Source organism: Sparus aurata, chromosome 19, assembly GCF_900880675.1.
Source record: "Sparus aurata chromosome 19, fSpaAur1.1, whole genome shotgun sequence".
NCBI lineage: Eukaryota > Metazoa > Chordata > Actinopteri > Spariformes > Sparidae > Sparus > Sparus aurata.
Window position 1 is genome coordinate 17,221,933 of NC_044205.1, and position 12,885 is coordinate 17,234,817.

The 12,885-nt window shown below is 44.1% G+C and overlaps 1 protein-coding gene across 2 annotated transcripts in view; it reads right to left on the reverse strand.

Annotated features, from left to right (window-relative positions):
* prex2 (phosphatidylinositol-3,4,5-trisphosphate-dependent Rac exchange factor 2) overlaps positions 1-11,540 on the reverse strand; it is a 103,825-nt gene extending 92,285 nt beyond the window's left edge. Inside the window, exon 1 of one of the 2 annotated variants that reach the window (XM_030398749.1) lies at positions 11,024-11,540. In XM_030398749.1, the coding sequence (XP_030254609.1) occupies positions 11,024-11,161 (138 nt within the window). In that variant the 5' untranslated portion in view covers positions 11,162-11,540. Of the gene's footprint in view, positions 1-59; positions 168-11,023 lie in introns of those variants that run through there. The other variant, XM_030398750.1, reaches the window with a different exon arrangement.
* Between the last annotated feature and the right edge of the window lie 1,345 nt (positions 11,541-12,885).

The following is a 12,885-nucleotide window of genomic DNA, read 5'->3' on the forward strand; positions in this document are numbered from 1 at the left end:
GGTTAATTCTCCTGCACAGAGGCCTCAATACAAACACACACATACACACACATACACACCCAGTTGCTGGCAAGCGAGAACTGAACTTCCCGCAAAAAGGCCTGAGCAGAGACAGAGTCAGTTTCTGATGCTGTGAGCTCACAGAGGAACATCCGAAAAAGAAGAGAAAAGGCTCTTTGTAGTGACTCCTTCCCATAAGCCTCCTGTCCTCAACAGGTCCCCGCGACACCTCCAGGAGTCATCCTGCACTTCCCGTCTCATTAGACCTTTGGCTGGTTTCCCCAAACTGTCCTTTTTTCTCTCCACTGGGAATGTACACAGGAAACAGACACTATAAATACAGTGGGGAATGTTAATATGTCTACCTCGGGAGTGGCTATTAAGGTTCATCTGCACAGCTCAATGCAGGGCCTGTGGTTGTAATCAACAACGGAGAACACAGGTACTTCTGCTGGACAAAAGTTCATTTGTCATCGGAAGAGTCATTTGTTTCATTTTAAAAGTCAGGCAGCCTGTGCGAGCTCCAGATGACTCCCAGAAATAAATAAACCAGTGCAGCTGAAGAAGCTTCGTCTAAGACATTTAAAGAGAGCTGCTGGAATATCATTTGAAAGGTGAACGCCTGTTTTGCGCAAAAAGGAAAAATAATCGTTTCTAAAAAGAAAAAATTATACCAGCCATGCAATGACACATCTCCCAGAACTCCCTGTTGTCTGTGAAGGGTACAGAAAAAAATGAAAAATTCATCTCTTTGATGTTCTTCGTGTCCTTCCAGTGACCCTGGCACCCAAGGCATTACATAAACAGCTGGAATGAAGCAATTTATCTAATGAATATGTCTGTGTCCGATGTCTACGCCCCGGCTCCCTGTGAGCTATTTGCACGGTTGACTCTGGAGCGAAAATGAGCCCCACCGCTTGTGGTCATGTCCGTTAAACTGAATGCCTGACCGGGTGTGAGTCTGTCCAATTTCACCCATCGCGGCACTAAAAATGGCAGGAATCGTCAGTACATTTGGAAGATCTTTTACTTGTGAAATTGGATATTAAGGCAGTGAGGACAGCCTCCGGTGGATGGGACTGGGTCTTTAGAAACCAAACTTGCCATGCTCCCCCAATCTCCATGTGCAGCCGAGCACACCATTACCCACTGATAGCAGGCAATTCCCATCAGAGCCGCACACCAGGACTCTGTATTGATCTGCAAGATGACTAAGCAGAATCATCAGTCTCCCAATCTGTGGCGCACTTCCAAGCATGGCTGTCACACACCCAGGCTGACTCCTTTATTATCGCTTCAGGCTCCAAATTGTCCAATGGAGCCCCTCCCCGCCATCCAACTCAGCGGGACTGGCGAGAAAAAAAGGAAACCTGCAGCGTCAGCCTCACAGACAGAACCGGACACGGTCAATGGAGAACTGAACTTTGCCAGTTTCTCCCCCACTTTCACTCTTCCTAAGCACGACTTTTGAGTGCTTTCCCACCCATGCAAATACCCCCTCCTGTCAGGGTTCTGCTCATCATGCCTTTCTTTCTGTCTGTGAATGGGCAGAGGAGGAGGCGCCGTGCCAACATGGCTCCCAAAGAGCAGTATAGACCTCAGAATGGAAACCACTAATTACTGTACATTAACTCCCTTTATTGTATTTAAGCAGCTTTGTTGCATTCTAAAGAGAAATTCATTTCTGATTTGCTTGTAACATATGTCTGCCACTTCGTGAAGAAAAGGGTCAAATGTTGTTGTTTGGTAGTATTTATTATTATACAATTAAAGAAGATGGAAGATGGTAAGGAAAAATACTAATTCAGGTATCTGTTTCATATCAACCGTGAGTTGCTGTCCACATAGAGTGACCTATGTTAAAAAAGAAATATTTTAGATTTAAAAGCACAATTGGTCATTTCTGCCACTAGGGGTCTCTCTATCAAAACAGTCTGTCTGTAGAGCCGGACCTTCTGGAGGAATAAACATCCAGGTTCACATCAGATTCCGGTCTGACTCGGAGCACAATGGGAGGAAAGTACAGACATGACTTTTTATTTTTCGAGATGTAAAAGTGAATCAATTGTCACTCCCGCTTGTCAACCTGACTGCAGCAGCGATCGCTGGAGGTGAGCGTCATTGTCCAGTGTTATTATACTGTAATGTTGACAGCCGACTGGAGCTGGAGGAAGTTTACTTCACATCATGAATGAAACATTACAGAAAGGGGAAAGAGAAGAGAGCGATCCGAAGTCTGTGGTGAGCGCTGAACTCAGTCAGTGTTGACCTAAATTCAACACAGACACACACTTTGACTCAGGCACAAATGTTCACACATGAGGTAATGCTTTAAAGTGTTATTCAAGTTAGGTTTTGTCTCGTTTGCTGGCTTCACTATCCAGAAAGTAGAGAGAAGTGACCAAATGAATCCTTACTTTCATTCAACTGGGTTCTGGGTTTGAACATTTTGGTAACAACATTTAGTATAATGTAGGTACACAACTTGACTAAATGTACAACAAAGATCAAGTCGTTTTTTTTTGGCCATTGTAATGCAAAATTCTTACATATCCCATCTTCATCCCTGATTAGTACAACACATCTTGTAGTGTCCCTGATGTTTCCATATCATGACCAAAGCTGGATGAGGGACTTCCCAATTTGGCAAATTTGATCATCCAGGGATGGTGATATGAACACACGAGTTACTGAGAAATCTTGATAACTGAGTTTGCTCGATGGCAAGTGAGGTAGCTTTGACTGTGCCAAGCTGTCCCACTTAATCACTCCATAAAATAACATCTCCACATTATCCTAAAACTGACGTTTCAATGACATTTTCGAGTTATACCAACAACAAGGTGAAACCGCGGCACAACAGTAGCAGATCTCTTGAAATGTAATCAACATTTTTATGCACACAATGGATCATGTGACTACAGTAATGCAAAGTGATCACTCATAGGGATGAAACGCCCACCTCTGCAGTTGCCCTTAGCTCCAAGTCTCATTTTAGCATCTTTCAGCCCATTGTTTTGCCAAAGTTGCTCCACGTGTGCTGGAGTTTGATTATGCATTTGCTGTGAATATTTGATGAGTGGATTATATCTGCTGCCCCAAAGCGGACAAAAAAATGAATTAATGCAGGTTTAATTGAAACTCACTGACCTCCAGTTTTAAAGCATTTTTTAATTGGAAAGCAGAGGTTTGCTCATTGCCAATCCCTCAAACGAGGTCCAGTCGTTTGTATTAAAGAGTCAGTTTCAGAGACTGAAAAAGGAAAGCAGAGAGACAGACAGACATGAAAAGGATGTCTGCAGACAAGGCGTGCTTAGAGACAGAGAGACACTTGTCTAACTCTCAGAGCTTCTGCAGCAAATCCCATTCAAGTGCTTAATTAAGTAATTAGGAGTGAAGTGGAATTTCCCATCATGTCTGGCTGGGCAGCTCTGGATGTTTATGGATTCTGAGGCTAGAAATGCAGGGCGGACGCAGACATGAATGCCATGGAAAGTGTGAGTTTAAACCACAGAGAGAGAGCATGCGAGCTTGTCTGAGGACACGATGTCAGATTTGGGAATAAATAGAGAATGCACTTTACAAGCAATAACTTTAACTTGGCTTCATGAGCATCATCCCAGAATTTAATTAACTTGCAAACACATTGTCATTTTTCCTGTGTCACGTAGGATTACTGCAAGGCCGGAGCAGGTTTGAAAGTGCTAAACCGACACCACAGGCATACTGATCTGAAACAAGCGCGTGTGCATGCCTGTGAGTGTGTTCCCCACGGCAGAGCGTGCCAGCGAAATAACACAGTCCCCCCTTGTGATGATGACCCCTTCACACTCCATGGACGTTCTGACAAAGTGTCTACCGTAGTCCCGCCACTCTTCTACTTGTCGCACGTAAGCGTCATGTGACCAAGGCAGCTGGCAGGGGCCGTATCAAAGGCCGCCTTCTCCTCCGGGCAGCAGGGCAGCTCCACCCCTCCCTCCTGAGCTGAATCCACTTAATGGATTCAATGCAGGAGGAGTTCTGCAGCCTTATCCCCTATGCAATGATGCTTTACGCTGCCAAGTGGGCAACTCTCCTTTCCTTGGCCTGGTGGAGACAGTGGGGGAAGTGTTCATGTGTGTGTGTGCGTGTGTGTGTGTGTGTGTGTGTGTGTGTGTGTGTGTGTGTGTGTGTGTGTGTTGAAGCAGGAAACATGCAGCACAATGTAAAGATGGGGAGGGCCAGGAAGGAAGGAAATCCTGCTTGAGAAATGGCCTCTCCGAGACAAAAGCAAAAGAACTCTCTGCAGTGTAAGGACCTGCCAGGGGGACTTTTACACTGACAGAGAGAAGGTGTAAAAGACTGTAACAAAACAGTCATCAATACGCTAAAGGGCAGACTAGACAATGGCTAAAGCAAAGGTTGTTTTTCTTTCACTGATACTCATCTTCTCATTGCAACAGCAGTGGAGAGAAAAAATGATCACTAACACAGACAGATCTGGGCATCGGTTTAAATGTTTAAATATCTTACTATTTTTCTACAAAAAACATTTTACCTATTCAAAGTTTATGGTTATTTATTATTTATACTTCAATAGTTGGAAAATACTCTCTTATTCTTACTAAGAGTCAGATCGATTAATACCACTCTCATCTCCCGACAAATTTGTCTCGCAGCATCTTTAAAGCTCAACGATGCACATGTTATATCTCATTTGTTTGGCCTTGAAATTGAGATATTACAGAGGTTATGTGCTGAAATGTTTCTTGGTTGGGCTGCTGGTTATCTGATCATCTTGGCCGGACACAGTGACATCCTCAAGTGTCGTCGTCACTGTGTCCGGCTACCATTTTGCCACCATTGGATACAGCCAGGATAACTGTTTCCCGATCTTTCCAGCCTTTCTGCTAAGCTAAGCTAACCAGCTGCTGGTATTAGTGTTATAATGACCATACAGACATGAGTGTGGCATCTATCCAGTCCCTCTAGGATGTTGCGATGTAGGGATGCCAAAAATCAATGCAAAATCAACCAATCCCAGAGAATTCTGCAAGACCATGCAATTTTGTTTTCCGTAACCAATCATGCTCGTTTCCTGTGAGTTTCTCCAATCATGCACAATGTTGAGCCATGCATGTATGTGAAAAAGTCCAGAAAGGAGCTTAAGCATGAAAAGTCTCAAATAAAACATGGTGTGCAAGCTTTATTTCGCATTTCTAGTTGGATGTCTAGAGAAATCAGAGATGAGATGGAGATCATGTGTGTGCAGTTATATCACAAAACTCTAAAACACTATCTTTGGAATGTTCACTTGCTCCCACAATTTCAAAAACCGACTAAAAGCACTGCAACATGCATCGTAAATTTTTTTTTGCTGTGAAATCAGGCATTTAAGGCCACAAAGAACCTTAAAAAAATCCTGAAGCAACTGAAACCCTAGAAACAACCCTTTCAATCAAATAACATTAACTTACACTATCACGCCTCACACTGAACATTAAAATATTCAATATTTATTCTACAACCTGGCATAATGTAGGCATTTTACTGAATAATACCCTGTGGTAATCACATTTGCTGCATCTAGGAAATTGCTAAATCTTTGTTTTTTTGTAAGATGAATGGATAAAATATTGAAAGGCATGCAAAACAGAGCAGCTCCCATAGCAGAATTGCTCAATGAGAAGATGAGGGATTATCCCACTCAGTGTTTTTATTGATACGGGCCTCAAGGTTGATGCAAAACGCTCTGCAGGGGATGGCTCTGCTGTCGTCGAGCTAATCCTCGGTATCATTCATCTTCAGGCCGGATAAAAAGACAGTTTTAGCTTGGAGATGGGGTACTAGACAGGTTTACCCCCCGCAAAATATACAGTACGATCAAACGGAGACAGAATGCATTTACACTTATAATCAGGCGGGCCTCTTGTGTCGTGGCAGCAGTGGTGTGAAATTGAAATGCGAGCGAGCCGCATCATCACTTCAGGGGCCTCGCACCGAAGAGAAGCCGCATGCGCTCCCAGAGAGGAGAGACTGACTGACCCCAATCCAATTAGTAAGAGGAGTCAAGGAGAAAAACATGTCGGCTCTCTTCAAAAATCACACATATGTAAAGAGCAGGCAGAGCCATGTGTATGTTCATGGAATAAAACTCAATTAAAACGGAAATACACAGGGCCTCTGCAGGGTTCATGTCAGTGATCTACAGCAGTCTAGTGGGGATCTTAATGAACATCTACATACAGCTGTAGAAAAAAACACTTTTTGTCGACACGGCACATGTAATCGCCTCCCATCTGGGACGCCATGAAAAAAACATAAAGGAACCGGAGAGATTTAATGTACATTAAAGGGAAGTGGGGGGAATGCATGTGGGGAACGAGCAACAGCACGATGGAGCCATCATCAGCTCTGAATAAAGGAAGTAATTAAAGGTCCCATTATGCAAAAAGTGAGATTTACTCTCTTTATTTATTACAAAGCAGGTCTGGGTGCTACATAAACACTGCGAAAGTGTCAAAAATGCTCAATCCAAGGAGAAATGCATACACAGCACTGATTCAGAAATGGTTTGCCTTTAAGCAAAGCATCAGAACTTCTGTAACTTTGTGATGTGACAACTTAACAGTCACTGCCCCTAACCGCGCCCCCCAGGTCAGCCATACTCACAAAAGAAAAAGCCTGTAAAGCTAAGACGGAAACATGGTGGGCGGTATCTACTCAGGCCTGTGAGTGCTGACCAATCACTGCAGACTTGGCTATTCAGGAGCAGGGGCCTTAAAGAGACAGGCTCTCAAACAGAGCACTCAGGCAGTGGGTGAATGGAAGTGCTTCAGAAATGTGTGTGAGTACAATAAAGTGTTTATTTTCTAAATGTTTTCTAGTAAACACTCAAAGTAAAAGTATGTAGCTGAAAATAGGCATTATATGGGACCTTGAAGGAATAAAAAAGAGAGCAATCAGGGAAGCAATATTCTGCTCTCCTTGGAATCTCTTTATCTGCCAGTTCCCAGTCTATCTCCCAGTGTGGAGACAAGCTAATGTAAGCAACAGTAAACGGCCACAGGCAGGTCCGGTCTACACGCTCACCCTCAGCCTCAAGTCCACCCAATCCCTACTCTCCGGCACCATGTAAACACACATGTTGAACATGGACTGTCTTATCTGATCTGTCACTTATATAAACTATTTAAATTGCTGCATGGAAGCTGTACAAGGGGCTGATGTATATCACGTGGGGTCAGTCTCATTATACTAACATAAACAACCCTCTTTAAGCCATCATCTCCTCCCACTTCAACAGATCAAGACAACGGCTCCTAACATTTCTGGCTGCTGAGCACTGAAACATTGACCAATTACAGTATTCATACTTCAGTTAATCTCACTTCATTTTGAATTTATAAACGACAAAATCTTATGTTTGCTTTGTTTTCTAACATGCCACTGGAAGCTTGTGTTTTCCCTGTTTTTACTCAGTCATGTTGGTGTGTTTGCATCCAACCAGGAGGCACAGAGCATCAGTATCTTCTGTTCCTGTTTCCATTAGAAAGCAGCTCAAATTCGGCATGACGTCTACAGATTAACAGACAGGAAAGGGATAGGAACAAGGGGTCGTGACCTCCGGGGTCATGGGCTGTCTGTCCAGGGCATACAGACCCTCTCGTTCTGGCCCCGCTCCCGACCTGACCACCTTCGGGACATGCCCGATGGTCAGAAGTTGCAAGCAAAAAAGAAAACTTCTTGCTCACGATGTAAACAAATCCCAACTCTGCGAGAGAGTTACGCACATACACCGGGTGGACTTGAACACCTGGGTTTTCTAAGAGCCGCTAAATGATCCTTCTCAGCGTCTGCTTTCTCCATTAGGCTTGTTTCCTCAACTTCCTACATCCATTTTCACTGAAAATGTACTGACTTAAAGTGACCACCGACATGTTTGTTGACTAATTTCAACCTTTTACATAAATAAAAATGAATAAGGAGGATAATCACATGCAGCTGCGTTCAAAAGATGTGGAAAAAAAAGTGATGCAATATTTCTTGAATTTCTTCAGAGATTCTACAGCCTTACAATGTCTCAAACCACATTTATTTAACTTAAATTTATGCAGGGGATTAAAAATGTTTTAAACATCACACTCTGTGGTTGCTTCGTAGTTCAACAGGCTTTTGTTGGAGGAGAGGAAGGCAACAGCTGAGGGACCACTTACTGCACAACGAAGCTCTTTGGAATATATTAAGTTAACTCGTGGCTCAGATCTTCATCCAGAAATCAGGACATGAAAGGTTTCCTCCGTTGTCCTTTCACTCGCATTCCCTCTTCTAAGTGCTTATCGTGCAGACATTCAGTGTCTCTCTGTCGACAGCGAACAATTGCAGGGACTGAGCAAAGAACTTTATTTGACACTGTTGCTTAAAAGCTGCAAGCACCTCATTAAAAGCGGCTGTTTACATGAAGTCATGATTTGTTCTCCCTCATTGAGACATTTCTGAGAATGACTGTCGTTTTATTGGCTCGCCGCCGTCCAAGATAAACACCAGTGTCCACCGCCGCCCACTATCTACAGCTATAATTGTTCATTATGTAAGACAGGCCTGAGATATTTCAGACAGCCGTCCTCTCGCTGCCAGACTACTGTGTAACTTAAGTACATTCACTGTAAAAGGTGGCGCTTCCATCCCGAGGAAAGTCAAATTTAGACTTTCCAACAAGCGACACCTGCGAGATGCAATCTGCATATTTTTCCCACGAGGGGGTTAGGTAGGGCCATACAATGGGCTCAGACCATCCTGCGACAAATTGCGCTTATCATCCTTGTTATTTTCCACTACCTTAAGAGTAAAGTATGTGCGAGGTGCATTGTGTTTGGGTCCCACGGATCAGCTGCAACAATCTCTGCTCTACTGTTCAACTCAGGCTACTGACCGGAGCCTCATTGTTCCCCAGCATTTCCTAACCTCGGAGGAATTCCTCCTCCAGGAAATATGGTTTACAAGAGAAGGCACCAGGCCCAGCCAACGCAGCCCCCTCCCCCCCGACTACCCTTCACCCTCCTGGCAACATCTACCCTGGATCTGCTCTACACTTTTCCCTTTCACCCCTCTGGCGATATCCCGACTACGCCTCTCCCTGCTGGTGCTCGGAGTCCCCTGGATTATCCCACCGGGGAGTCTCACAGAGGGGGAGAGGCGAGCCTTGTTCTCTGTTCTGACCTCCAGACACACAGAAACTTGTGTGGTTGGTTAGTAGGTCTTGTGTGGCAGCAGAGGAAGGAAGAAGGGAGTGTTTGTGTGTGATCAGATGAAAGTCTTCAATCCGACCCCTCTCCCCAGTAGGGGCTGTCTTTGATCATCCTGAGTATCCTCCACGATGCTCCGCAGGACCTCCCAGACGATAAGACTGTAGATTACACTGACTCTTTTTGTCTTTTCCTCTCACTTTTTAGCCACATAATCAGCTGAACCAACAACCAGCCATCTTTAACTGTCAGATCTCAATCTGATGCATCCATATCGACATCCCCTGGCCAGAACAGAGTTGCCTTGTAAGGATCAGTCGCTTCTGAAATGAATCCCAGCTCCGGCACAACAGGGGAGATGAAGGAGGGGCTGCGACTGCATTCCCCAAACCCCCACCACCACCACCACCAGGACAGAGGACACATTCCCTCATGTAATCGCCTCCTCCAGTTCTTCTTCTGTGATGCCACTTCTAAGAAAGGCCAGATAGCACAAGCGAGCAAGCGCTGTCTCCTCCCTGGTCCCTCTGTCCTCCATTGGAAACATCTGGGCAGTGGGAGGAAGGGTCGGGGTGTACACATTCATACATGTGGTGTGGGAACGCTTAGCGACACACAACACAGTGGCCCTTCGACCCAACTTCCCTGCAAAGTTCCCAGAAGTTGAAACTGATGAGCAAATGGGGTGAAAGCTCTCTGGACCCACAGTCTCGATCACGTCGTATCAGAGTATTGACTGCGAGGTATTTCACCTTTAAGAGTCACAGCCGCCTTTCAAAACAGGCTTCATTAGCAACTGTACATGGCAACAATTTTTAAAAGGACACGTTCCCAAAGTTTCCCTTCCCTTCTGCATGTCACTTTTACTAACGGCGTCAAGCCGACAGCAACAGTGTGCCGGAGTCAGAGGTTTTTCATCCGAGTCCACACCTGTCCCGTCCTTGGCGGGACGCCCCACTTCTGGATCTGATCAAAAGTTGGCAGTAAAATGCACTTTCCTGTGTGTTCTATGCTGTGTACGAAGAGGGTTAATCACATGGATGGAATAAGTTACAAGCCTGAGTGGGACACAGGCTCAGTGAGATGAAATGCAGATGTCATCGCAGAAGTGTCCCTGATGAGTTTATCCTCTTTCTGTCTTTCGGGTTAACATTTTCAACCACCTGGACCGAGACACCATAACTCTGATTTCCACACAACAGTGAACATCGCCTGAATATCAAACATCATGTGAGAGAGTGGTCATTTAAAGGTGCACTATGTCGTTTTGGGGGCAAGAAGTTTTAACAGCCGCCTCCCCCAAATCCACACAGTGCCCCTTTAAAGAGTGAGGAACTTGTCTGAAAAACTTTTGATTTCGCTGCGATTTTGTGCTCCGGTGTGGCGGATGACTCACAATACCTTCTGATCAGTTATTACCAGACAAACCGCTGTGAGCCGCAGCAAAGAGGATTAACATCACTCTGGCTGTGCGGGAACTAAAGCTTTGCCATGCCTCTTTGTGCCCGCTTTCCCAATTTCACACTTGCGATCTGAAAAGTTAATATCTCGAACCAGAGGAGGCGACACTCTGGGAAATGTTTGATTCTCGTGCTAGACATGGCATTGTTGTCAGCGCACGCAGAGCTCCACAGGTTACTAACATGTAACAGTGGACGAGTTGCGGCTCCGCAGCCTGACGCACCGTGCATACTAAACAGGCTGCATGATTTTGTTTTTTGTTTGCTCTGAGAGGGGATTCATTTGCTCGAGTGTAAAGGTGCAATTTAGTGTCAGTTGTTCTGGGGGGGGGAACTCACCGAGAGGAACTCCAGCGTCCCAACATAATCCCGCTCAGTCTTTAAAAGTTCATTCAGGACGCACACCCGCAGCCGGAGCTGCTTCTCCAGGTCCTTCCCGCTTTCGCCTCTGTGCTCACTTCTGCTCTCCTCAGTCATTGTGAATAAAATAAACAGCTACTCTTATTTATTTTTTTCCCTTTCACATCACAACACGGTTTTTTTTTTTCTTAGATGCGTTAAGTTCACAGCATGGTCAGAACTGAGAGGTTGCAACTCCCGGTCAGTGCGCTGGAAAAGTCCACGAAAAGTAGTAACACAAAAGCCGTGGGTGCTGGATGAGAGCGTCTGAACAGCGAGGAAAGTTTTCCAAAGAAAAAAAAAAAAGTGAGTGAAAACAAAGATGGAAATGACACGACGGCGTGAGACGGCTTCCCCTCGGAGCGTCACTGAGGAGAGCACATCAACTACACTCCAGTTTGAAAGTTGAGTCCATGTGACTCCTACAATCCTCATCCTAATCCAGCCTCCCTCCCCAACAGCCTTTAACGCGGAGGAGGACCACAGTCAAGTCAGACACGGGCTACACAGCGATTTCCGGCTTCTGTTTTCAATATAAAACCGCAGCAACGGGCTTTATATAGTAAACATAATAAACCAAACTGTTCTCATGAACACACAGAGGATATGTGATCAATAAGATGTGCTCATGAAAGCTGCTGAAAACGACATGCAGGGAAATTAATGTCACTGTCCCACTTTTATGCTATTAATTTGAAGGAACACATACTGTACTTCCGGTGCTCTCCTTGTTATCTTTGTCTGGCATGATAGGACAGGAACAATTCTCAATAAAGAACAGTCATAAACTCTAAACACATAAAACTACTCTGTTTACTCAGTAAAAATGAGATGAAGATCAGATAAAAACAAAGACAGCAGAGCGGCACAGCCTGCAGTTTTACTCCATCTCGCTCATTTTCACTTATTTTCTCCCCACTGAATTTTATGGGGTGGAATAATTGGGGAATTAAATTGTTTCTAGCTTGTCTGTCAGAACCCCTTGAAACCTTATCGAGAACCCCCCCTCCTTGTGCCAACACCAAACTGAAACCAGAGTGCGAGGAGGCTGCAAAAGTCAACCATGCAAGGGAATTATGTTGCATTACTTTAATTGCTTTCTCTCTCCTTGTAATAAAGCACAGTAGTCGGTTAATGAAGCAGTAACATTCAGCCATAAAACCCTGGTTTACACCATTAAACTGCAAATGAGCTTATCACTGATATCTTTGCATATATAACACACTGTAATTGCATACTTCCCAGCATCTATATTTATAAAGTACAAATGTGTGATTGTATTTACATCATGTTTATGTGTCTGCATGTGAATTTGATGACACATTCTATTAAGGTCATGTCCTTAATGTGTTATAAGCAAATCCATAATACATCATAATGCATTTATAATACTTCACAAACCCCCTTCATCAATGTTAATAATCATGCATGACAACTTTATGAAGGTTTATTAAGTAATACAACTAGTGGACATCATGTATATAAACTTAACATTCGTATTGATAATTAACTTTTATTGTCGTTGTGCAAGTACAACGAGATTCAGTGGGCCGTACCAAGCTACATAAAGGACATATATGAAACATATATTAAAGCATGATTATAAAATTGAAACACAGAAAGTATTCAAATATGATAAGAGGTATAAATAAGAATAGTTGTAAAATAGGCATAAAAGTAAGTAGCTTTGTTCATATTGTGCCTCCATAGCACAGTCTTCGATGTCTCTCAGAGTCAGACTGAGCTGAGCGGTTGTGGGAGACATTTGCAGTGGTTCCAACATATAATGTGCAAATTGTGCT